Genomic DNA, 24,965 nt, shown 5'->3' on the forward strand with positions numbered 1-24,965 from the left:
CATCTACATTTGGTATTTGACTTTTTATTTTTCTTTGGGTACTTTGTTCTTCCCATGCCGTGTGGCAGGCGCGTTTTGGTCAAGGAATGATATGCGCCACGCTGTTTGAGGTCCGTTATCGTGCCTTGCCGAGGCACTGTTGCTGCGAGTTGTTGCAAGTTGCCGCTCATGCATCATCAGGCTCAACGGATCACGAGTGTGCCCGTCGACTGTTCGTTTTTTATTCACCATCCTTGGGGGAAATTCTTACCCATCATCCATGTCATAGGTCTTCTGATTGCTAATGGCATATGAACAGGTTCATGTCGAGACCTTGCGAGTACCTTTCCATATTATAAATCACTCTCGCATCTTTCTGAATGGCAGTCATGGCAAGTGAACAACCACAAACCATATCTGTTGATCAGAAGATCAACAGTGTTGCGCCTGAGAAGGATGATATGGTTGTTGACGAACCTGTCGTAAAGGTGGTGAATGGGTGAGTACAACCCTTCTCTTAGCATGCGCTCCAACCCAAGCTTCTGACACAGTTGCTATTCAGTCATTCCCCGTCAGGGGAAGTCCCTCAGACCAATGGTAAATCACCATCGCCGGACAAGACAATCAATCAACAAGCATTCGCGGCAAACAGCGAATTATCAGTGCCGTCGCCGGCTGAGCTTGCGGCCGAAGAATCGATCAAGGAACCGGTATCAGAAGACAGCGAGATGAAAGACGTGAATGGTGCAAAGGAGCAAACGTCGCCAGATGCGCCTGCAACGAAAGACGAAAGCGCTGTACAGGCGCCCGCAAGTCCGCCGCGATCTGCTACTCCCAACGCAGCAGCAGCTGATGAAACAATGGATGTCGATACGCCAACTGAGCGGCCCGACTTATCCTCGAGCATTGAGCATGCCGATAGTACACAGAATACATCTGCTGTGAGCGAAAATGTTACGATCGCTTCGCCACAAGAGATTAGCCAGTCAGCGGATGTCGCCAAGCTCGATATCAAGTCCCCAGGTTTGGAACACAAGGATGAGCCCATGCCTGATCGTGCTGCATCTCCTGCCAAGGTGTCTAGAGAGCGCTCACTCGATGAGGAGGACGAGCCGTCGGCGAAACGGACGAAGCTTGACTCGGTTGTGAAGAAGCCAGTAGAACCGAAGACAGAGAAAGTCGGCGATAATATCGGCGTCGCTTCCTCCGTACTATCTCCAGCTCCGGATGGCGAGGTTGACAATCTTGTCGACGACATTCCCAACGAAAAACCTCTCAAGGAATTCCATGGCAAGGAGATTCGGAAAGAGTTAGCAAGGGTCAAAAAGACGAAGAACGGCATGCACTTCCGCGGTTCTGTCGAGAGGCTATGGACAAGCATCTGGGAGAATTACAAGGCGTTGATTAAGAATCCGGTGGATCTCTCCCTGTTTGAGGCCAAACTCCGCGATAATAAGTATGCGACTTTCGGCGATTTCAAGGCTGATCTCCGACTGTTGTACGAGAACTCTTACAAGTACAATGGTGCCGCCAATGCCATCAGCATAGCTGCTTTTCGTGTACGCAACGATTTGTTTGCAAAGTTGAGCGAGGTTTCAAAGTTGGAAGAACCAAGCAAACCTGACAAGGCCAAGGCACAGCCAACACGTCATGTGGAACACCGCGCCGCTACTCAGCCTCGGCGTCAATCACAATCTCAACCCCGCGCGACCGCCACGAGCCCGAAACCTAAAGCAGAAGCTGCGGCTGCCATAGCAAGCACGTCTACTCCCAACGCTGCTCCGGCCTTTGCCCTGCCGCCAAATGGTGTGCCCCAGATCCGCCGGGACTCAACGCGCGACGATGGGGATCGTCCAAAGCGCCCTATACACCCTCCCAAGAATCGTGATCCTGATTATGGTGCCCAAAACTCTCGAAAGAAGAAGCTCGAACCCGAAATGAAGTTCTATGCTGACGTTTTGGGAGATTTGAAGAAACAGAAGTATTGGACTCAGAATCAGTGGTTCCTTGAGCCAGTTGATCCGGTAGCTCTCAACATCCCTAACTATTTCTCCGTCATCAAAAAGCCAATGGACCTCAAGACAATGACCGAGAAGCTTGAAGACGGACAGTATCGCAGTGGTAAAGAAGTAGAAAAGGACATGCGACAGATTGTGGCTAACTCGGAATTGTTCAATGGAATCTCGCTTGTGACGCAATGTGCTCAAGAGCTGGAGGGGCTTTTCAAGCAAAAGGTTGCAGAGAAGGAGAACTGGATGAGCAAAAACTATCCGCCATCAGCACATTCAGCCACGGCTTCCGCAGCCAGCCCCGAGGTTAGTGACCTGGAGTCTGAAGCGGACAGCGAGGTTGAGGAGGACAGCTCTGAGTCAGTTCGCAATGTTCAGTCAAGGCTTCTTGAAGAACAGAACAAGTTGAACGACATGCTTGGTGCGAAGAAGCCCGATATGACCATGATTGAAATTCAACAAAACGTCGTTTCCATGCTTCAACGAAAACTTGTTGAGGAAAAGTCGAAGGTCGGCAGCTCCAAGAAAACCAAGACGCAAAAGAAGCCGACTTCCAAGGGCAAGGCCAAATCCAGCGCCTCTCAGGGTGCTGGAGGGTCTGCCAACAAGAAGACCACTGGGGGTGCGAGTGCTACAAGCAAGAATCGTCCTGCAAACAGCAAAAAGCCTTCGAGCAAGAAGCGACACATCGGAGTGATGGAGAAGCAAGTTATCACCGATGGTATCGGCGAGCTTGACGGTCCTACCCTGGACAAGGCGGTCGACATTATCAAGAAGGACACCAACCAGAAAGAGGACGATGATGGCCGACTAGAGCTTGACATAGAGGTGCTTTCCCAGGATGCTCTTGGCCGGCTGTTTGAATTGATCAACAAGTCTTACCCCAATATTTACGCTACGGTGTCCAAGAGACCGGAATTTAGCAACAACAGCAGCAGTAGCAAAGTTGAGAAGCCGGCGCAATCGCCAGGTCACTCTGCCAACCCTTCGAAGCCGAGGAAGAACAAGCCAATGAATAAGGATGAGCAAGAACGTAAGATCGAGCAGTTGCGAGAGCTCAAGGCACAGTTCCAACGCCAGGGCAGCAATAGTCAGGAGCCTGTGCCTGAAGACGAGGAACAGCGACCAGGCAATTCTAGTGAGGACAGTGATTCGGAAGAGGAGTAGGCTATGCTCGATCCGATTCAGGCATTTCTTGTCTTCACTTCTTTGCACATTTTTCGTTTCGCTTTTATTAATCTTGAGCAAGAAAGGTGTCGGCTGGAGACGGGCCCGACACCAATGGGATGGGCTTATGAGGATACGAAAGGCTTGGCCTACGGCCCAGAGCTAGCCGGTCCAATGTATGTATGTAAGAATATCTTTACCCGCATGGCAGCGATGAGTTCAAGGGGAGATGTGGCAAGCGTCCGCGATGAGTGTTTTGTGGTTACTCTCGCAATAGGCGATAAACGCCATCGTTGTATCGAGATATGCAGGCTTTTTCAGGTATATCAAGAAGTGGTTGATGGTGCAACCATACCGACCAGAGAGAACGTTGGTGATGAATTAAAGATCAAATTACTGGTTCAAACGGTTGTTTTGGTCCCACTGATGTGACTAAATACTGCCTTCTGTATCGTCGCTACACTCGCTGTTGATAAGCAATGTCAGAGAGGCCATAACAGTATCCATCTTATAATCAGTTTCAATACTGTCACTACTATGATTTGATGATTTGTGTATCTGACATGGCTGTTTCTCGGGCACGACTCGCGAATATGCTGCCAGAAGTTAAAAAATCAAGAGGGGCACGCTAAAGATAATTCCGGATTCCCATCATTGCCGTGATGCTTTTACTCATTTCTGGGCAGTCGCTGGAAATCCTTAATCGAGCGGACAAGATAGAACGGGTGTCTGTTTTCTGATATCTGGTGATAGAGGGGTCAAAGTTGTTCTAAAGTACGGAAGTCAGAGAGACCTCACTACAGTCTTGGGACAACACGTAACTCGTTGTAATACTTCGAAACTCGGTGGTGTTTCTGATGTACTATATAAAGGATACCGCACTTTGCGAGGCTTCCTCGCCACTGTTTCGTCCAGAATATTGTAGAAGTGAATCCATGGATCGGCCTGCTAGATCTGACTCGAAGCCTACTGGCGACTTTGGTATAACAGCCATAGGGTTGCCGTCGGCATTAAACATGATGATTGGCTTTGCTTTGTTGTAAATGCGCCAATTTTCCTTGAACCCACGGAGATGGCGATACGCGAACACTCCAGTGATGACCCTGTAATGAAGCTCGAACCGTCAGATTTCATGTGTCAGAAATTGGGGGGGCATTCAACTTCTCACAAAATAATGACCGTGTCTAAGACCGAGAAAGCTAGAGCTGTGCGATTTTGATAGATGGGCGAAATGGAGGAGAGCTCCAAGCATAGTGCAACAAATACAACGATGAATGCAAACCCATCAACATATGTCTTTATCTCATAGTTGAGTTTGAAAGCGTCATTCCAACGCGCATCGATGAATAACATGGTGTCCCATAATATCAACCCGGATGACTGAGTGAGTACATTGGTCAGATAAAGGAAGATCATTTGATGCCCCGGCCGGAGCTGGCCAGGAAGGATACACTAACAAAGCCAAGACCGATAAAAAAGGTAATCATGCTGTCCGGTGTGAATATGTGCAGTGGTAGCTTCACGGCGTTCAACAACAGATGAATCGCCCGCAACGGACCTTCATTTCTATGCCATTGAGCTTGCTGTATGTGTCGCTTTATCTCAGAACAGAGATTCCCGAGGTTTTTTCCGATGCCACTGCCGCCTCGAAAGCTATGTCCATGGCTTTGTTGTTGTAATTGTGTTTGATCTGCTTGTGGAATCCTGAAGAATGGGAGTGGTCCAGTGCTCCCTAGAGTCGACAGCAGGATGCCATCGGGACTTTCGCTGGTTCCTAAGTGCGGCCGGTACTCGAAGCTATCTCCACCACCTGTCATACTGGTCTGGCTGTATGCGTATGGCTTCCTATTGTGACTTGAGTGTCATTGCATTCCATCAGCGTCCTTAGCTGGCATAAACTGCCATGTAGGAAACGCAATCAACCCCGAGGTTTCTGTGAAAGATCCTTGAGCAGTGACCTGGCCTCATTAAGTAAGTGATTGTCCGGGTCAGTGCGCGCATCCTTATGCCACGCCAGCAAGCGTTGGTCGTATGGCAGAAGTCCGTTATATGGCAGGATTCCAATCCTTGTCCTTCAATAAGCAAGGAACGCTAAAAATAATGAACGAATCAATTTACCTCGACACACAGCAAAGCGCAGTAGGATTTCGCAAAGAAGGCTCACAGGAGGTCGCAGCAGACTTGGCAATTAAAGCACCAGCTTGATCATCGAAAAGTCTCTTTTCCTCCTTTCCCCCCATCTGCTTCTTTCATGCAAAGGTCTCACTCATGGACATGTTAATTCAGCTCTATTGATAATTTCTTCGGCCACCGCTCACCAACAACGCATGCATCCAATAGGAAAGCCTGCCTCTGAAAGATGGAGGCGGACTGGGATAGTCAACCTTGTCTTGGTTGCAGTCTGCGCTGCGTCCCTGCTCGGCAGTCTGGTGGCTAGCATCACACGAAGCAATTCCTCGATAAACACTGCTACGATCATCTACGAAGCTGAGTGTAGTTATATCTCAAGGCTTAATCTTTCTCTTCACCTTCTTATAAACCTAGTCTCGAGTGGAGTTCTAGCTTCTTCAAACTTCTACATGCAGGTTTTAAGCTCACCATCTCGGAAAGAAATCGACCATACCCACGAATATCTGAAGTCTCTTGACATCGGCATTCCATCTGTGAAGAACATTCGATTCATCTCACCATTCAAGCAGATATGCTGGGCTATACTATTATTAAGCTCATTTCCATTACATCTCATCTTCAATAGTGCCGTTTTTGAAACGGGCTACCAAGGGAGCTACTGGAACCTCACTATTGCAACTGAAGCATTCACTCAAGGTGCAGGGTTCTATGCGCCGGGTGCAAGTCTCTCTCCTGCTGGATCTCCCTCACCAGCATATATCCGTAGCACTGTCGGGCAGCCTGAACACCAACCAACACCTGTTTGGAAGGCCAAGGGCGGCATTGATGGTTACGGCCAGTCTCTTGACATTGCAGATTACTGGGACGAAAATTCCTTACCTCGCCTGGAACTCGCTGCAACAGCTTTGGTTGCAGATTCTTGGTCGAGGTTGGATCCCAAAACCTGTTTGGCAGAGTACAGATCATGCAACCCTAGGAAGAATTACGGAAATGTGGTTGTGGTTGTGAACAGTAGCGCTTCTAGCGCAGCTGGATGGACTCGGTCAGAAGTTTTTCATTTCGACCCGCAGAGCAATCTATCCTCAATATGGGATTCGCACATTCCTCCAAACGTGACAAACTCACTTTGGTATTCCGCCCAGTGCAAAGTAACGCGATCCACCAACCCGTCGGTTTATGACCACTGCGAGCATACTTGTCTTAATGTACTTGGACTCAACCACACAAAAACGTACGATGTCTCTACAAAAGCTCCAGATAATACTCAATGGACTCTTTCATTCCAGCCAGTAGAGCTGAATATCGCACCATCCGTCCGAGAAAGTTTGGGCTACAACGATACGTTCAATAGCCTAGACGTCAACTATTGCTTGGCACTACCGGTAAACAAGTGCAAGATTGGTGTTTCGAACACTCTGGTTCTTATCGTTCTTGTCTGTATCCTCGTAAAACTACTCACATGCGTTATGGTCATACGAAATCTCACTCATCACATGTCCTTGATAACTCCAGGCGATGCGATGGAGTCGTTCATTTCCAGGCCGGACACTCGAATCGAAGGTCTGGGTACTCTTGATATTACAGATAGTGAACGGTTGGAGTTCGGTCCTCGAACATTATCAACCGAGGCTTCCAGCGACTTGACGCAGATCATTCGACCTCGACGCTGGCAGACCAAACCCCGGCGCTACATTGGAATGGTTCCCCGAGCAGCTTGGACACGCACCTATTGTCTGTTGTTTTGTGCGATAGTGTTCCTCGTAGTCTGCGTCGCCCTGGCATTAGATGGCGGTCGCAGTCCTCTGTAAGTCCTCTCAAGTTCAATTAGGGCTACTACAGAAGCTACGAGATTATATCATTGACACTTTACTCAGGGCATATGCATTCGGTCATACGGATGAGAATCTCACAGCCCAACTTGCAGGGTCCTATATCGGCTCACTTCTAGTGGCTAATACGCCACAACTCATTTTATCGTTGTGTTATTTTTCATACAATACCTTTTTCACTCGACTCGCGGTTGAGACGGAATGGAACTCGTTCAGTTTAAGACACCAGCCACTACGGGTATCGTACCCCGTGGGGAAGCAAGTGTCTAAATATCGTCTTCAGTTACCTTATAGATACAGTATACCTCTCCTTGCTGTTAGTATATTGTTGCATTGGCTCGTCTCAAATTCGGTATATATTTTTATCACCGAAGGGGGTAAGTTTAAAATGATATTTAACACAAGTTAATATCGCTAATCCGATGAAGGCTACTGGGAGATAGAAGGCACCGTCGAAGGTGCAGCGAGCTACTTCGGTGTTTCCGACGACGCTATAGTAGCCATTGGGTACTCGCCGCCTGCTATACTTGTAATGCTTGTTGTTTCCGTTGTAATATCTATATTCCCCGCACTGTGGGGTCTCCGTAAGGTCAAAGGCGACATGGTCAGTGGCGGCACGAATTCTTTAGTGATATCTGCCGCTTGTCATGCCGTCGTGTCTCTAGGGGCTGTACGCCAGAGTTTGTCTCCCCAAAACAACGACCGTGGATCCGTCGAAACCTCAAATCATGGAACGCCTAAACATACGGCAGTAGGTAACCAAGCCATGTACAATAGTGTAGAGAATCCCTTCATTACGGAGGAAAACGAGGACCCTGAAACACGAGCACTCCGTGAATTGTCCAGAGGCGAGATCAGATGGGGGGCTCTGCCGTTACCTGAACATTTAGCCACCCAGTTAATGACTGAAAGTGGGCAACATGTCAAACACTTGAGCTTCGGTGGAAGAGACGATGATGTACAAAAGCCCAGGGGTGGTCATTTATATGCGTAGAACGTAGCAATTAGAGTTAGCCAATCGTAAGATCATAGGCATATCAGGACAAATTAGCTAATGACTCCCCTTGACGCAATGTCAAGTGAACCGAGGTCAGTCGATGGTTTGGCCAAGGTAGCAATCCTTGCTCGTCTATCAATGATTTTAGAGAAAATCTATGGGACATCCTACCCGTCCCCTCAACAAAACAACAACTATTTACGATTCGACCCAAACCGACCACCTGGTCTCCCACGTCTCCTCAATATGCAGACATGAAAAAAACCAAATACGAAACATCGACAATGAAGTTCTCGCCTTTCTTGTTGTTGATACTTGCTTTGTAGTCGGCGCACTTGCCTATTTTTAGACCTTCACGGCCGACCAGACTACCGCTTGGGACCTTTGCAATTCCCAGCGCGGTAACAAGTTCTTCACTCCTGAGGCCATCGATCATGATGGTCCGAACTGTGACGAAACTGGCCGTATTTACTTGCGCCAGGGCAGCGAAGATGTTAGCGGCGACAAGAGTGGCGTACGTTGGGACGGCGGTCTCAATGAACCTGTTTTGATCGAGTAGAACGCTTCATTACAGTATGACTTCTCACCCCCTCCTTCACTTGTTGCTTTCCGAAATGATGAGAAAGTAGCTATTTATGAAAACCGCAGCTACGGCATCTACAGCCTCTCAGACGCACTTAATGGAAGCTGGTTCTTGGACCGTTTGTGGACTTATCATGATTGCAAGGCCCCAGTCTTTAATAGAGAAAAGCGAGAGTCAGATCAGTCAGAGTTTCGCTGCACCTCTTCGCTCGTTGTACTGCTTTTTCCGATACCTTGAGGGTTCATCCAGAGACCAATTCGGGGAGGGATTTGATCTGATTTTGTTTAGGCAAGGTATCTGAGAAGCAACGATCGGTTCTAAACGTGTGCCGCCAGAAGATAGAGGAATACATGAGTTCGTGTCAGTTGCGTGGCATCAGCTTGATTGATATGTGACATAAAAAATCCATCCAAATGGGCCTAGCATTTGCGTCTTCAGAGACATCAATTGCAACTTTATCTCTATGGTAAACACCGCCTATCTGCCCGTCTGTATCAATGATGGTTGACAACGAATTATAGGGAGATGCATTCAGCATGACACGCCTGCAACTACGTGACAATTATTTAACCATTCTGATCATCACCCACAAAACGGTGGCAACGCAAAAAGTGAGAGGCTTTGAAGATGCAAAAGTCATCGACGCCATCATGCCGGCTCTACGCAGTCACGGCACCAGTCGTCTTTGCACAAAGTAATCAATCAATCATTTTCATGGTGGAGGCAACTCCTTTAAGTTTGGAAAGCGAGCGGCAAAAGGAATATACGAAACGCATCGAGTCTCGCTCCTCCTGACTCTTCATGGTGTTACGGCCGGCATTGTTCTTCAGGAGATTGCGATCGGGACGGCACGCCCATTCCCCCATATTTCCTTGGCGATGACGGGAAGAGTTTGCGACCACGCCGCCAAGCTTTCTGGAAGGCTTGTCGGGTTCATTTCTCGAATACGGCATCGCGAAACTTTGTCTCTGAAACATGCTGATATCGGTAAGATGTGGATGCCAAGATATGATAGGCTTTGCATTATGAAGGTTTCCGAACCAACCCAACAGGATGCTTTTCTGAGCCACATGTAAGGTGTTGCGCACTTCCCAATTACTGTGGGCCATCAGATTGTGATGAAGCGCTTATTATGTAGATCGTAGCCTACTCGTTGAGGGCTGGACATGGAAGAGCTCATTTTACTGGAGCCGGGGCCGCTCTGAATATAATACGGCATCGTCGGCATGTACCATACGAGGATCTGCCTCGTCAATATCTTGGCTTCGAGGTTCGGCATGCCAAGCACTAAAAAAGAGATATGCTGCAGCACCAAGAAACCTGTAACAATGCGATGGAGCGGCGGGTGTTCGGCAGTTCACGCCCCAAAACGCCCCCCAACCCCAAGTTCCAAGCCACTCAGCCCTCCAAGCGATCCAGCTACCAACCATAATTGCTTATCCAACCCACCAAATTGCGGCTCGTTCACACACAGCCCTGACAGCGTGGTTTCACCCAGCGGACCACGCGACTGGGATCGTGGGAGGATCGACATGCCAGGCTTGGCAGGTCCAATTTGTGGGGGAGGCGGGCTTGCATCCTATCGTCCATCGTCACTATTTGTTAATAAGATCATGCAGCTGGTGGGTGTCTGGGTGTCGCGTGTGGTTCGGCGATCCAACATGGAGAGCCGATATTCCCGACCACGATCATCCAATTATTTGCCAACGTTCAGATTGCGTTGCCGCAGCAAGGTTATCTGCACAGCGCATTCAGGAGCAAGTCTCATCATGTACCGTGGCCTGACCGAAGGCTCAGTACATATACAGACTCCCACTGGCCGCGTCACAGGCTAACGTTGAGAGCCATTTTAACAAGACGTCGTCAGTCGAAACGAGGCTGTCGCGCTTTCTCCCCACAACGTCGATCTATGTCGGATTAAATATCCACAGAAGCCAGTCAGAAAATGCGACGGAAACATCTGATGACAGATAGTCTACAAGGGATACCATGTCTTCAGTGTGCGAGTGTGGGATATTTCTGGCCGCGGGCCATTGAAACAATGGGGCTACGGCCTGGTCTCCACAAGCTTACGACTACTCTATCACAGCGGCCATCGCTCCTCTCTACGACTCGCGGCCACCGCTGGCCTCCCACTTCGGGGAATTATGCCACGGTGATCCTCAGCAATTTTGCGGCCGTGAGGCATATGTTCTCGTCCAGGATGACTACGTACTCACACTTTCTTAGCCTCTGGTTTGTGGAACCGCTCATCAACGGCCGCCGAAGCTGGTAAGTCCATTATATCACATTGTAGGTGCCACAGAACAGAAAGATGGTCCGTTTCCCATGTTTCTCTGTCTGTGTCTCTGTCTCCCCATTTCCAGGCTCTCTCATTTCCTTCTGCTGTTTTGTTATTGTTGCCGACACGATCCTGCGTGCACCCCGAGTAAAGTCTCTTGACACTCAACTCAACCAGCGTGGCATTTTACTCTCGCCGACATAGGTCCATTCGAACATACAGCGATCAAACCCGACTGGTACCAGCCAAGGGAACCGACCGTTTCTTGGCGGTGCCACACATTGCACCCAATCCGGCTTGGCCCGACCGACTTACACCATAACTGCAGGTGACACTTGAGGAGACATCACTATACTCAGTGCTTCATCTTCTTTCTTTGGCAATTCGAACTCTTATTGTTGGGTTGAAATTACTTCTTGTATACCATACCCACCAGCACCAGATTGTGTCGGAAACGAGGAGAAAAGTGCACAGCAACTGGCCCGGTTCATACAAGGATATAGGCCAAGGTCAAGCGACAGCCAGCGCTTCGTATTGTGTTGAAAAGTGCCGCCATTATCGAGCTCCAGCCCACTCGAGTCAAGATGCATGCAAAGCCTCAATTGCAATTATACGGGCCGGATGGGCTAATTGAAGGGCTTGGACTGAAGTCGCTATTCGCCTTCATTTCGGCCAAGGCAATGCGCGGAGGGCCTCGTCTCTTTTCCCAGGTCGCGATATGCATAATCGTACTCATCACTCTGACGAGGTTGCTACCAACAAGATTTACCGATGTCGCATTTGGTTCAAGTTACACGAGAATTCTGAAATGGAGGCCAACCGCAGAACATGATGATGGGAGTGTCGGCGGAGGCCTAAGGATAGTTGTGTTCGGAGGAGGTGATGTTGCAACACCCAACAAAGAACCTCAGGAGTCCGGATTCGCGGACAAGTCATGGACAGAGGTCCTTTGCCAGCAGGTAAGACCAGTGCTACGAACGTAGCAGTATATAACTGACAGAAACCAGTTGGATGATTGCAACGCGCATCTGTCATACATGCCGCGCACTGAGATCCAAGGAGGATCCATCATCTCGAATGCCTTGTATAGAGACCACCTGGATGCAATCACATCATGGCCGAACGCGACACAAGGAGCCGGCTACGATTACTCATGGATGCTGGAGCAACATCCTGTGCCGACGCAACTGCCAGATCTTGAAGAGCAGGTCACTGCCTTTCTCACGACGCCCGCGCCCCGGCATCCGCCACGCGAAACACTTTGGGTTTTCAACTACGGTTATTGGGATGTTTGGAAGCTAGCGGCTATGCCACGCGATACCGCAAAGGAGGCATTGGAAATCCAGGCCGAGCATCTCTTTTCGCAAATCGAATTACTGTACGAAAAGGCACGTCACGACGATTCAATTGCCTACTCAGACTTTTACACTGTCCTGGAGAATACGACAGCGCCCTCTAGCGAAACCGATACTGCTGTGGTGCTGGACGTACCAGCCGAGTCGTTCCGTATCTTCATACCATCCCTATTTGACATTTCTCTCACACCGGGTTTTGAGACTTCCCGACCACAGCCTCCTGCACCCCACTCGCGGGCAAGGGAGATGGTCAATGCCGTATACCTAACCGATCAGTGGGAGCAACTCATGACCGAGTGGATTGACGCCTGGATCGCTATTCCCGATCCGATTGCCAACGGTACCACCAACGAGACAGCTCTTGTCGAGAAACGCGATGCCTCTGGACGCAAAGTGTTTGTTCCTAACGCGCGGCGCGAAGCTATTACATACGATGTGCCCAAGTATCTCAAAGAACTCATCGTCGACCGCCAATTGCGAGACTCTGAAGTTGCGGACCACAATGGTCTCGGCAACAAACCTCTTGAGGAGGGTTTCCTCGAGGTTTCGCAGCCTTGCATGTCCCTAAATGCCGGGGGTAACAGCACGACCATAACACTGTCCAAGCACAAAAAGGCTTTGCCTAGCAGCCAGGCGCCTATAAGCATGTGTTCGACGCCGGACGAGCACCTTTTCTGGACAGAATTTACTGTTGGGCAGAGAGCCATAAACGAGATTGGTAAAGCTGCCGCAAACCGTTTCAGGATGCACGTGTGGAAAGGGGCCAATTGGCTCAAAAAATGGCAAGAAACGGAATTGACACCACGGGAGTTCACTGGATAAAATTAAAAAGAGAGAGAGAGAGAGAGAGAAAAGGAGAACAAAGAGACACATGCACTCATTCAACTCTTGACTGTATGGCTTTGCGACCATTGCCGACGATCAGTTGACCGCCCCCCTGGTCGTCACCAGTCCTCATCTCGGCTCATAGCCAACGCTTCGGCCTCAGGTGTTGGGATCAATGGCGTCCGGTAAAACATCCAGTGCGACCAGTGCACTTCACAAAGTTAGGCCGCACTTGGCTTGGCCCTCATCATTTTTGAAGGGCAATTTTCAACTTCGCAGGGTAGCGAAGTCTCCAGGCTTGGGAGCGTGAGGTTCTCACGGATAGAACACTATCATTATATACCCTTTGACGAGGATTAAAGGATTTTCGTCATGCATTAGCCGGCGTTCCGAGGAATTAAAATTTGGGACTTGTACATACTGGATCTGATAGTATATAGCGGTTGCAATATACACCCAAAAATACCCATTTGTTTGAAATATGAGAAAATCATCGCCGCTGTTGTAAAAGCTGCAAGGTAGTCGGGAACAAATGAAAGAAAGAAAAGGGGAGCAATTTGAACGTGAACTGAGCAAAACATTCCATTGTTCATACACATCTGCATACATAACCTTAGAGTATGTGGCGACGCCCACTGGGCCCAGTGGTCTCATTTGAAGGCGCTCCGCTCCACCTTATTGTTAAGGAGGTTCAATGCTGTCATGACTGCTTATCTCCGAACTTTTCTCACACATTGCCACTCTTCGGAGAGCTCTCTTCTCCCACCCTTTCAGTGCAAGAGTGGTGGTTTTACTTTCGCTATGGAAATCACTTGAAAGCGACATGGCAGGATTAGCAACATCTCACTATGTTTGTGTCCGATGCACCACCGCTCTGCTGCGGCGTGAAGCTCACTTGGCCGCTCGCAGTGGGCGACTGAGCGCCCGTGGTCTGCGACAATCCTCAACAACATCCAATGCTGCCACCTCAGACACGCCGGCCGAGAGGAGCAACCATTCGAATGGCAACGCAGCCTCCACACACAAACCCAAACCTGAAAATGAACCAGGCCCCATGGCCCGACGTCTCGAGGAAGCGACCGAGGAAGCACTCTTTACCGGCGGACGCGCCGGCCGCCGCGCAGTCGAGGACGCTGGCTTTTCGGAGGAGCTCAAAGCGCGGCTTCTTGCCAGGGTACGAGATGCCGAGTTTCGATCAGAGAATGCATCCGCCTTTGCCGAAGCCGGTCTTCCCGCCTCCGCCGGGCGCGGCACCGCCCATCTCGCCGCGAGCCAGCCCTGGACTGGTGCGGAGAGCACTGAGGATGCAGTGCTCAGGATGCTGAACGATGCGCATAAGCCCCTGGCACCGAGCCTCAGGGGGAAACCGAGGTTGCCCGATCTGAAGCCCGTGGATATGCGCTTCACGAGAGATACGAGGAGTCAGGGTCAGCGCGCGGCTGGTGCCAGAGATAAAGCCGCCGTCTATGCGGGAATGGGCCTGAAAGACAAGGAGCAGAACGGGCTTAGCGAGAAAGAAAGAGACGAGCTGAAAAAGGAGTTCCGCGAGAGGTTCAAGCCCGCCGCCAGGGCAATGCCCAACACTTTTACTGGTCTGGCATCGCTGGCCAACGAGCGAATTGAGGACGCAATCGCCAGAGGCCAATTCAAAAACATCCCGAGAGGAAAGGGCGTAGAGCGCGACACCAGGGCAGACAACCCCTTCATTGATACAACCGAGTACATCATGAACAAGATGATCAAGCGCCAGGACATTGTGCCGCCCTGGATCGAGAAGCAGCAGGAGTTGATCAAGACTGCCCATACATTCCGGACAAGACTGCGAAACGACTGGAAGCGTCATGCTGCTCGGACTATAGCGAGTAAGGGTGGAGCGCTCCAAGAGCAGATGGAGCGTGCGAGAAGATATGCTAGCGCTGAGTTGCTTCACAACCCGCGAAAGCGCAACGTTGAGCAAGTCGTTGTGCCGACCAACTCGACAGATGACCCCGTCATGGTCAAGGTGCGGCAACTGCTAAGTCCAGAAACTGCGGAAGAGCTTGCAGATGCTGAAGCTACCGCTGCCATAGACGATTCAGCAGCCTCCACCACCTCATCTCCGCCCAATGAAGGGGCTGCGACCGAAGTAACAAGTGCAAATGTGCCAGTTCAGGATGTGCCGCTTCCGCCGCCCTTTCGCGATCCAGACTGGCTGCGTACCGAACAGACGTACATGGATCTCTCCATCACCAATCTAAACACCATCACGCGGTCCTACAATCTCATGGCGCCCGAACTCGCCAAGAAGCCGTACTTTAGTCTCGAAAGGGAACTGAATGCCTGCTATGCTGATGTAGCACCGCAACTCGCAGACGCCATCAAGGATCGCGCTGCCAGACCCTCGAAACCTCTCGGCGAGAGCGCCGGGCAGCGACCGGGAAACATCCTGGACAGGTTCAATGGAGAGGCGCATCGTAGCAAGGTTTATGACTCCAAGACACCCAATTATGGATTCAGAGAGATGTTGAGGGATTTGTTCAGGAAAGAGGCCAACTAAAGTTTGGGGTAGCTCAGCTCAATTCTAGAATCTTGGTATAAAATTACTACCCCCCCATATTGATCATGGTCCCAGCAATCTGAGCGTGTTCTTGGAATCCCATGATCTTAATTGCCATCTCTCGTCAACCCTTGCTGTCATCCTCATGTTGTCACGGCTGCTCCTACCTGGCTGGTCTCTAATGAGCTAGAGGGGGGCCGGTCAACCGCCGCACGTTGAACAGCATGAAATAACAGCTTATCATTGTATAACAGTTTCTCCTTCTAAAAACGATCTGAACCCTATGAAAATGGCTTGGCCAGCACTTTGGCACATTACGCATTTGGCTCTAGCTCTACTGTAGTACAATTTTATTCTGTTGCACTGTAAGCTCCCATGCATCGCATGCCACTTCCTGTACCGTAATTTCGCTTCAAACAAGCCCAGGTTTCGTTACTGAGACGACTGGCCAGTTTCTTCCAACCATCGAAGCTGTATCCAAACTCACCGTCGCTTGCTGTTAGTGGTGCCGGACGAAAGGAAGCGGCAGTCTTGCTCGGCCCGAGAGGTTCATATAGCGGGACCGCCAAGTGCTCCCTGCTGAGAACTCCTGACCAGCGAAGCTCATGAGCTACCCCTGTCTGCACCCACGTCATCCCGCGCTCGTGTCCGGAGTCAAAACTATGCACGCAATAAAGAATCGACTGACAAGCAAATCATAGCGATCGTAAAAAGACAGAAGTCATCTTCCTATTGTGCAAGAGCGAACGACTTCCATTGGCCCATTTCCAAGTCACCTCGGCCTTCGCGCTCTACCGTGAGCCTCCTTGGCGCGTTCGTCTTCATTTAGACCTTTAGGTAATCGTCACGCAAGTGGATCCCTTCGGACCACTTTGTTGAATTGACTTTCGAAACCCAAGCTCCAATCCACGCATTCTCTTCCCTTGAAACTTCCATCCGAGCATTGTAGGGAAGCGGCTATATCTGGACACTTCTCTCTAGTATACTTAAGCCCTACAAGTACTGCTTTGGAGACTTCAGGATGTTCCCAACTGCTGCTCAGCTGCGGAGCTCGACTGCTCCGGCAGTCTCGGCCCTCTTGAAGGAGCGTGTTCGGCGCCCGTCCATGCTCAACAAGCTCTGCCGACCAGAGGATCTCCTGGAGCACTTCCCCAATGGCGCTTATGTCGGCTGGTCCGGTTTCACTGGTGTCGGTTACCCCAAGTATGTGTAATACTCTGATCCTCAAACCTTGTGCCCATTGTGCTAAAACTTGCAAAAAAAAGGAAGATTCCCACATTCCTCGCAGATCACGTGGAGAAGAATGGTCTTCAGGGTCAGCTGAAGTACTCGCTCTTTGTTGGAGCCTCCTCCGGCTCCGAGACAGAAAATCGCTGGGCCAGTCTGGATATGATTAATCGTCGAAGTCCGCATCAAGTGGGCAAGGCCATCGCAAAGGGTATCAACGAGGGCCGTATCAACTTCTTCGATAAGCATTTATCTATGTTCCCTGTAGATTTGGTCTATGTAAGAAACAGCCCATGATTTGACCTGGTTACGAGACACTGATTATGATAAAGGGCTTCTACACAAAGGATCGTCCCAACAAGAACCTGGATGTTGTGGTTGTGGAGGCGACAGACATCAAGGAAGACGGAAGTTTTGTGCCTGGCGCCAGCGTAGGCGCAACTCCTGAACTTATCCAGATGGCCGACAAGGTATATTTTGGTTGAATCTAAGGAGGGGTTTGATTCTCGTGCTGACATGTTCTTAGATTATCATCGAGGTCAACACCTCATTACCTAGTTTCGAGGGACTGCACGATATCACCATGACAGACCTGCCACCTAACCGTAAGCCGTACTTGATCATGGGTGTTGAGGACAGAATTGGCCGTACCTCGGTCCCCATTGATCCTGAGAAGGTCGTCGGTATTGTTGAGTCAGATTACCAGGATAAGACTGCGTCAAACACTCCTGCAGATGCGAACTCAGCCGCTATCGCTGAAAACTTGATCGAATTCTTCGAGCACGAAGTGAAGCATGGCCGGATGCCAAGGTCGCTTCTCCCCATTCAATCTGGTATTGGTAACATTGCCAATGCTGTTATTGGAGGTTTGGCTGATGCAAACTTTCATAACCTGAAGGTCTGGACCGAGGTCATCCAGGACACCTTCTTGGACTTGTTCGATTCTGGCAAACTCGAGTTTGCCACTGCGACCTCCATTCGTTTCTCGCCTGAGGGATTCAAGCGATTCTACGACAACTGGGAACTGTACTACAATAAGCTTCTGCTTCGTTCCCAGCAAGTATCTAACTCGCCTGAGATCATCCGACGACTTGGCGTCATTGGTATGAACACACCTGTTGAAGTCGATATTTATGCTCATGCCAACTCAACTTGTGTCATGGGCAGCCGCATGCTGAACGGTCTCGGCGGATCCGCCGACTTCCTCCGCTCGGCGAAATATTCTATCATGCACACACCTTCAACGCGCCCTTCCAAGACCGACCCGACTGGTGTGAGTTGCATCGTGCCAATGTGCACACACGTCGATCAGACGGAGCACGACCTTGATGTTATCGTGACAGAGACCGGATTGGCCGACGTTCGTGGCCTGTCACCCAAAGAGAGGGCACGCGTCATCATTGACAAGTGTGCACACGATGATTACAAGCCTATCCTCAAGGCGTACTTTGAGAAGGCAGAATATGAATGCATGAAGAAGGGTTGGGGACACGAGCCCCATCTTCTGTTCAACAGCTTCGACATGCACAAGGCTCTGCAGGAGCAGGGTAGCATGAAGAAGGTTCAGTGGTAAGTATTAGCCTATATAATGGCTGGCGAATAGGCGCTATGTTATTGTGATATAGGTGGGCACCAAATACTGTACAAATCTTTGACAGCATAGAAGTAGATGCGAATTAAACCAAATTTCACCAACAATCGACGGTAATTTGACATCAGATGCACACATTCCAGTCATGTGTTCTTTTTCTATGGAATTGTAAGATCACATACACAACCAAGCACGGCTTCACCTTCGCGATTTGCCTGAATCATTACGGCGAGGTTACGTAACAAGCGGACAGCGTGTCTGGCCAGTAGGATCGTTAAGTGCTGTACAGAGGGCCTTGAGCTTTATCAACTCCAGTCCTTAAATACAAATACGCTTCCCCGGGCTTCTATTCACCATGAAGCACATCATCAAGTGCTCAGTAACATAGCTCCTCAACAATCTCCGGCGAGTTGGCAAACGCGCTTCTTTCTCTCAATCTCTGCCGCGCCAGAGCTGACTCGGCAGCCGGCCCATCAATAGCACTTGATCCCTCCTCGGGGCCGCCTACCACGAATATCCTCACCTCGTCATGATCATAACCGTCCCCTCTGAATACCGTCCCGAACCACTTGAACGTATCCCCACCACCCAGCTCCGGCTCGCCTTCTGCTCAAGCGCCCAATCCTGCGGCATCGGGTCAAATGGATATCCACTGGCGTTGTAATGGGTCAGATTCCCGAAGATGTAGGCAAACTCGGAGGTGTGGATCATGCCCATGCCCGCCGCGCCACCTGCCTCTACTAAGAACGGATCTAGCATCGTCTGGTTCCAGTCGTACAGATACACGTCTTTGCCGCGGGCGGCTAGTCGCGATAGGTCGGCGGACAGGTCATGAGGTCGTCGCGGGAGATGCGGGCGGTTCGGTGGAACTCTGGGCTCGGGTCCACTCCTCGCCTGGAAGCCGGAATGGCAGCAAATTCTGATATCGGGCAGAGTACAAGAAGCTCGTTGACGTGGGAAGATGAGATGGCGGGCAAGTACGACGAGATGAAACTCCGCGTGTCGTTTGGGGTGGAAATGGGGCCGTCTGTGAAGTATGTCACGTCGTCCTCACACCACCTCGTCATAGTCGTGACGTTGGCGAAGCCGGCCCTCGGCGATAAGTCGAGAGGGAGGAGCAGGGATGAAGTCGCCGTCCACCATAGGCAGCCATATGTCCCCGATGTTTGTGGCCGATGTCGCATTGGTATGTAGCCAGAAAAGCATTGAGGAGGATGTCGACGTCGAGGTCTCTAAGACATACCACGGTCTTGGGCGAGTCTAGCCCTGAGCCTTCACAGCCCCTAGCTTTGATAACCGCCTCCATGGTTTTCAAGGTAAAATTGCCCGTTATGCCAGGCTCGAGAGCTTGCGACTCGCAGATCGCATGCTAGAAGGGGACCGAGTGCGAGGCGACATAGGCCATAGGCCATGATCTGCTGCCCAAATATGGTTATCCGATCAGGGTTGCCACCAAAGTGCGCAATGTTGTCGCGCACCCATTCAATGACGAGACGCTGATCGCGGAGTCCGGCGTTTTGTGCAACTTCTAATTTTAGTGCCTCGGATTGGGCAAAACCGAAGACTTTCTTCTCGTCAGGTATTCAATCTATCATCCAAGAACAGAAGAACCCAAGTACTTACCTCCAAGGCTGTAGTTCATGGCCACTTGGATGACCGGTGCCCCGGTCTCGAAAATCTGTAATATCAAGTCATCAGGCGTGATTTTCAGTTCGCTGTTTTTGACCGCTTATGAAACCGCCACCATGAATGTAGACCACTACAGGCAGATTATTCTCACGTCCTGTGTTGTCTCCGTAGTCCCTACCATACTCTCCCCTGCCGCCATTGTATCCTTCAGGTAAACCAAGCTTCGGTCAGGCGATATTAATGTTGAGACAGCCCTCTGAGATATATACCATGTTGCTCAATGAGAAAGGTAGCGTATTAGCCGACAAACTGCGGACATGCTGCCCCATATGTTTGCGCATTGATTGCGGTGCCCGAAGAAGGAACGAGGGCGCCGCTGGTATCTTGACCGTATGGGATGTCGAGAAATACTTCGATGCCGTTTCTCTCAAGTCCTTCATAGGTAAGATTTTGAGTAGTGTTGTGGATGGTTGGATATATTGCCCTTGCAGATGTAGCTTAGATGTCAAATTATCAGGAGTGTGGTGAGGGCCCAACAACTCAAAATTTGAAGCAACGAGAAGGCTGAGATCCGCTGTGCATGATTGGTGCGGTGGTGTGAATGTAAGGGGCCTAAGCAGTCTGGCCAGCTTCTCTTGAAAAAAGAATTTCCGCGCCGCTGAGCAAGCTGGATTCAAATTGGCTTATCCCCATGAACCTTATCAGAGACCCCATGTTGGGACTTTATCTTTTTATTTTTATTTTTCTAATTATATAAGCTATAGTTGAGTGGGCGTTGCTTGAAACAATCATATTCACACCACTGCAGAGTAGATACTATCTACGCCGGGGTTATGTTTTTGATTTACCAATATCTACGGAAATACTGACTGCATAGGATGGCTGGTGTGAGCCCCATACGTAGCGCTGTTTCTGTTAGAAAAGACACATTGATGTCAACATACTTTAGGTCAACGGCACGGACTTTCATGGCGGCTATAATATATGATGTAGAAGAATGTGGCTATTATCTCGAATCTGATCAAGCTACGATAAGGCTGAAGTAAAATGCAGGCTGCCTGAGGAAGCAAAGCGGGCATACACACGAACAACCAAAGAGAAACTGAAAAAGAAAAAGAAAACGAAAAAAAAGGCGTTGTCCCCAGCTTAGTCGAACTGAACTGGGCGCCTTTGGGGACCGAAACCCGACCAGCAGCCGCCCATGGGTGCAAGAGCACCCCAAACTACCACTGCGCCACGATGAATGGGACTTGTGCCCCAGGGCTTACAATGTTCCCACGCCGGGGACTGGTTGGAAATAGATGCAACTGATAAGCATTAAGTAGCTGTGCGCGTTTAGTGGCGGGACAACGCTGGTTGCTACTGGACACTTGAAATTGCGTTACTATGACAAACTGACCATTCCAAATTATTATTCGACTGACCCTTTTTTGGCGTGTTTCCACAGCCCATGGAGGAGAAGGAGATCTGCCTGCTGCAGTACAAAATTTCATCAAAAGGTTGATTCCGAAGCGCAGAATGCAGATCATATGGGAACAACAGCACGTAAATTCGCCTCCAAACACTGCTGGGCGCTTTCTTTCCCTCATGTGGGCAACTGATCGTGTTCATAGGGAAGTGAGTCCCATAAGTTTCTTCTTCGTTCTCACAATATACAGGATGCTACGTGTTTTCACTGGATATGTACCGAGCTTCATCAACAAAGTAGAGAGCACCACCGCTCACACACACATAAAGGACGAGTGTGCTAGGCTGAATCGTGCAACTGATTCTCATGAACGTATCTCTGAAACTCACGTCGAATACAACAACAGTGACCGCTTCCTTCTTCTTGAGTGATCATGGACGACTACTCGGCCTCCATGGTGAACTTGCCCCCTCCTACTATACCCTATAGCTATCTGCGAGACACCACAATGGTACTAAAAACGTCCGCGCTGCCACTACTCTAACACAACTGGATTTTGACGACTCTATATTGAAGTCGATGATTAAGGTGTTCCTGTATTAATATGAGATAGGACTATAAACTACGCACTTTCAACTTTTACTAACTTACCGACCCTGTTAAATCCTAAGGCCTGGTGCTCTGGAATAGTTAAGATATGATACCATGGAACTCACCATGTCCTGGGATATGAAGAGAGAGCCGTCCTGTCCTCTGACCCAATTGTTTCCCCCATTTCAGCACAGTGTGCTCAAGAATGATGGTATACACCGAAGCCGGGGGGAGATAGCTGGATGTGCAAAGTCAAAAATTAGCCGGGTTAACTGGTGCCATTTCCCTGCCATAATTCGCCTGGAGAAGTTGCTTGCGAGGTTTTCGAGGAGAGCAAATAAAGGACAGAAACAACAAGCTGCACTTAGGACACCCACTCACTGACCAACATGGATAAGCTTTCTCTAACAAACGAATGCTAGCTTCATCTGGTTATTTGGACTTGATATTTTTTCTTCCCCTCCCGAAACCCCTTCGTAAGAAACACAACACAACCCTTATTGACGCAGTGCAGTAATCTACAGCTTGGAATTGGAGCCTAGAATGCGACACCGTCCCTCCAATGTTACTAACCCCTATCTCTTTATGAGACATTTCAAGGTAGAACTGGGCTGGGCTTTAGGACTTTCATCTCGCAATCTTCGCTGGCACCGCCTCCTTGAAAGCGGTTATTCAGTATCATCCATGAGAGTTTTGATTTGAACTTTATGCTAATATTGAGAGCAGGTGGTAATCCTCCGTCTCCAGCTAGACTTATTCTCATACATGCAACTTAATTATATCCACGAATCTGAGAGACCACTCAGACCGATTTCAGCCATTATCATTGTCTTCTTTACAGTGTCCGCTTCCCCTTCTCCATTACCATAGCTAAACTTCTGTTTCCTTCCCAAAACCTCTTTCTTCCAGGACAGCCTGTGGTGCGACATCTTCAACGGTCTCGTCGCTGAATTTCAGGTCGTCCTCGATAGAGACGGTATCAGTAATTCTAAGGAAAATGATGGGTGCTGCAATTAAGAGAGCAGCGGCACAAACGCCCCACTAGACCATGTGTTAGTGTTTCCTGTTCAACTGACGGACCGAAGATGAGGGGGAAAAGAGAACAATAAACGTACCGTAGCAGCGAACTCCGTCATATACTCAGTACCCAGATTATCCAAACGCCAGAAGATGGCAGCACCAGCACTCTGAATACCCTTGTAAAAACCTGCCAAGTTGGACAGTCTACGACCGGAATTCGAAAGCGAGCCCATGTACCAGTAGATGCACGTCTGCCAAGCGGCATCATAGAATCCGTAGAACATGTACAGGAACATGGGCCCAACAAAGAGCCTGCCACCACCATTCTCCCAGTCCCAAGTATTGGTCTTTTTCCATTCCTCGTCTTCGGTGACGGCCCGATCGACCTGTTGAATCTGCCAGGCGTAGCCGCCTCCCCAGATAACGAAGGTCAGTGCGAAAAGAACCACCAATGATGCTTTGGCACGCACGGAACGGCGTAGCTTGGCGTAGTCGAGGGCATAGCCGAAGATAACAGCACCAAAGATCTGCGCGAGCCAGTACAAAAGATTGTTGAGTGACTTGCCACGAGCGTTGAAGTGTGCGCCGTTCATGCCGTTCTGCTGATACGTATAGAAGATGTTGGAAGCAAAGAACATGGGGAACAGAAGAACGATCATAGGATCCGTGGTGATGGTCTCGAATAAGCCGATGAACTCGGAGCGCCAGGAAGGGCTCTTCATCAGGATAACGTGGGAGCCGTCTTCACGTTGCACCTTGTCGGCGTTGCAAAGGAAGAGGGCAAGGATGGCACCAATGACCATGAGCACAATGAAGCCAACGAAGGTGCCGTCGGTGGCATCACCGCCTGTGTTGTTGATGTTCTGACCGAGCGGGATCAAGGCGCCAATGACAGCGCCAAGATTGAAGATGATCCAGAACCATGAAATGTAACGGCCCTTGGAGCGCTCAGGTGGGTAGGCCATCATGATTGCGCCTTGACCACACCACAACAGACCGGCACAAAGACCGAGAAAGCTTCCGGCGAAGATGACGAACCCCATGTTCTGGGTGTGCTTAAAGCAAAGGATACTGGCAGCGTAGACGGAGTATCCCAGACCACCCAGCGCCAGCGTCAGCCTAAGACCGAGTTTGTTGGCGAATGTGCCGGAAAAGAAACCGACAACGGCGAAGACAGAATACAGGGCTGTTGAGGCGTTGGTTTGCGCCGTGGTGTCGCTCAGCCCGGAGCCGCCCAAACCGCCAAGCGCATTGTACATTCCGGGACAGAGGAAGCACACCATGGCGACCATGAAGAGCTGGACCTTGGGCGATGCATACCAAAACTCCTTCTTGCCAATCCTGAATCCCTTGTACATCCATCCTGACGGACGCGGGATGGGGTCAACGGTGGCAGTTGCGGCACTGTCGGTGGTAGCATGTGCCGGCGCCGCGGTGATGGCGGCAGGATCCGCTTTGATATCAGCCATGATCTGATGTGTTGCAGGCGGAGCTGGCTGTGCCTCAATTGGGGATCCAAATAGTCCAGCAAGGATGCGAACACTCTACAGATAAATGCGTGGTTGGATTTGCTGCGACAAGCGTACTTCGTTAGCGAGCTTTCTTTGTTTTGTTTTATTTTACTTGACAAGCGAGCAGCAGGCCGAGGCAGTCCCAGCACAGGTACTCTGAAGCTATTGCAGGCGCCTGTAACCATAATTGTATGGGGTACGGTACAATGGGCGATTAGGGTACAGGTACTGGTACAACTTACATTAGTCCAGGAAAGGTGTTGCCGGTAGGCTCGAACTGTCTGCTGCTGGTCGCGT

At 50.0% G+C, this 24,965-nt stretch overlaps 9 protein-coding genes across 9 annotated transcripts; 6 read left to right on the plus strand and 3 right to left on the minus strand.

Moving 5' to 3' along the window:
* Positions 1–368: 368 nt before the first annotated feature.
* BKA67DRAFT_655843 (uncharacterized protein) lies at positions 369–3,155 on the plus strand (the record flags this gene model as incomplete). Its single annotated transcript, XM_046106836.1, has 2 exons — positions 369–478; positions 542–3,155. 2 exons carry the CDS (start codon positions 369–371, stop codon positions 3,153–3,155), a joined length of 2,724 nt encoding a protein of 907 aa, XP_045961821.1.
* A 586-nt stretch (positions 3,156–3,741) lies between these two features.
* Positions 3,742–5,079, minus strand: BKA67DRAFT_192640 (uncharacterized protein). The gene is made up of 3 exons (XM_046095357.1): positions 4,613–5,079; positions 4,324–4,535; positions 3,742–4,258 (listed from the first exon to the last, which is right to left on the minus strand). The coding sequence occupies exons 1-3, from the start codon at positions 4,970–4,972 to the stop codon at positions 4,018–4,020; spliced, it is 813 nt and encodes a 270-aa protein (XP_045961822.1). The 5' UTR covers positions 4,973–5,079; the 3' UTR covers positions 3,742–4,017.
* A 266-nt stretch (positions 5,080–5,345) lies between these two features.
* On the plus strand, positions 5,346–7,592 carry BKA67DRAFT_192664 (uncharacterized protein). Its single transcript, XM_046095358.1, has 2 exons — positions 5,346–7,089; positions 7,160–7,592. Exons 1-2 carry the CDS (start codon positions 5,483–5,485, stop codon positions 7,521–7,523), a joined length of 1,971 nt encoding a protein of 656 aa, XP_045961823.1. The 5' UTR covers positions 5,346–5,482; the 3' UTR covers positions 7,524–7,592.
* Positions 7,593–9,867: 2,275 nt separating this feature from the next.
* On the plus strand, positions 9,868–10,986 carry BKA67DRAFT_192790 (uncharacterized protein). Its single transcript, XM_046095359.1, has 2 exons — positions 9,868–10,873; positions 10,924–10,986. The coding sequence occupies exon 1, from the start codon at positions 9,921–9,923 to the stop codon at positions 10,527–10,529; it is 609 nt and encodes a 202-aa protein (XP_045961824.1). The 5' UTR covers positions 9,868–9,920; the 3' UTR covers positions 10,530–10,873; positions 10,924–10,986.
* Positions 10,987–11,152: 166 nt separating this feature from the next.
* Positions 11,153–13,342, plus strand: BKA67DRAFT_192791 (uncharacterized protein). The gene is made up of 2 exons (XM_046095360.1): positions 11,153–11,934; positions 11,983–13,342. Exons 1-2 carry the CDS (start codon positions 11,560–11,562, stop codon positions 13,150–13,152), a joined length of 1,545 nt encoding a protein of 514 aa, XP_045961825.1. The 5' UTR covers positions 11,153–11,559; the 3' UTR covers positions 13,153–13,342.
* Positions 13,343–13,978: 636 nt separating this feature from the next.
* BKA67DRAFT_532791 (uncharacterized protein) lies at positions 13,979–15,691 on the plus strand (the record flags this gene model as incomplete). Its single annotated transcript, XM_046099586.1, has 1 exon — positions 13,979–15,691. The coding sequence occupies one exon, from the start codon at positions 13,979–13,981 to the stop codon at positions 15,689–15,691; it is 1,713 nt and encodes a 570-aa protein (XP_045961826.1).
* A 1,021-nt stretch (positions 15,692–16,712) lies between these two features.
* On the plus strand, positions 16,713–18,491 carry BKA67DRAFT_513031 (acetyl-CoA hydrolase; the record flags this gene model as incomplete). Its single annotated transcript, XM_046097529.1, has 4 exons — positions 16,713–16,894; positions 16,957–17,197; positions 17,251–17,388; positions 17,445–18,491. The coding sequence occupies 4 exons, from the start codon at positions 16,713–16,715 to the stop codon at positions 18,489–18,491; spliced, it is 1,608 nt and encodes a 535-aa protein (XP_045961827.1).
* Positions 18,492–18,885: 394 nt separating this feature from the next.
* On the minus strand, positions 18,886–20,852 carry BKA67DRAFT_591002 (Alpha/Beta hydrolase protein; the record flags this gene model as incomplete). Its single annotated transcript, XM_046104657.1, has 8 exons — positions 18,886–19,055; positions 19,085–19,271; positions 19,397–19,536; positions 19,650–19,856; positions 19,906–20,073; positions 20,133–20,224; positions 20,449–20,622; positions 20,836–20,852. 8 exons carry the CDS (start codon positions 20,850–20,852, stop codon positions 18,886–18,888), a joined length of 1,155 nt encoding a protein of 384 aa, XP_045961828.1.
* Positions 20,853–23,007: 2,155 nt separating this feature from the next.
* Positions 23,008–24,515, minus strand: BKA67DRAFT_591011 (major facilitator superfamily domain-containing protein; the record flags this gene model as incomplete). Its single annotated transcript, XM_046104659.1, has 2 exons — positions 23,008–23,178; positions 23,253–24,515. The coding sequence occupies 2 exons, from the start codon at positions 24,513–24,515 to the stop codon at positions 23,008–23,010; spliced, it is 1,434 nt and encodes a 477-aa protein (XP_045961829.1).
* Positions 24,516–24,965: the final 450 nt, after the last annotated feature.

This window comes from Truncatella angustata (assembly GCF_020726525.1).
Source record: "Truncatella angustata strain MPI-SDFR-AT-0073 chromosome Unknown BKA67scaffold_2, whole genome shotgun sequence".
Classification (NCBI taxonomy): Eukaryota; Fungi; Ascomycota; class Sordariomycetes; order Amphisphaeriales; family Sporocadaceae; genus Truncatella; species Truncatella angustata.

Excerpts from the sequence above, each read along its gene's own strand:
- BKA67DRAFT_192640 (XM_046095357.1), bottom strand. The coding sequence starts at position 4,972 with ATGACAGGTGGTGGAGATAGCTTCGAGTACCGGCCGCACTTAGGAACC. Across the intron at positions 4,536-4,612 it reads TTTTTATCGGTCTTGGCTTT|TCATCCGGGTTGATATTATG; the intron begins GTTAGTGTATCC and ends GTACTCACTCAG. Across the intron at positions 4,259-4,323 it reads TTAGACACGGTCATTATTTT|GGTCATCACTGGAGTGTTCG; the intron begins GTGAGAAGTTGA and ends GCTTCATTACAG.
- BKA67DRAFT_192664 (XM_046095358.1), top strand. The coding sequence starts at position 5,483 with ATGCATCCAATAGGAAAGCCTGCCTCTGAAAGATGGAGGCGGACTGGG. Across the intron at positions 7,090-7,159 it reads GATGGCGGTCGCAGTCCTCT|GGCATATGCATTCGGTCATA; the intron begins GTAAGTCCTCTC and ends CACTTTACTCAG.
- BKA67DRAFT_192791 (XM_046095360.1), top strand. The coding sequence starts at position 11,560 with ATGCATGCAAAGCCTCAATTGCAATTATACGGGCCGGATGGGCTAATT. Across the intron at positions 11,935-11,982 it reads CAGAGGTCCTTTGCCAGCAG|TTGGATGATTGCAACGCGCA; the intron begins GTAAGACCAGTG and ends GACAGAAACCAG.
- BKA67DRAFT_192790 (XM_046095359.1), top strand. The coding sequence starts at position 9,921 with ATGTACCATACGAGGATCTGCCTCGTCAATATCTTGGCTTCGAGGTTC.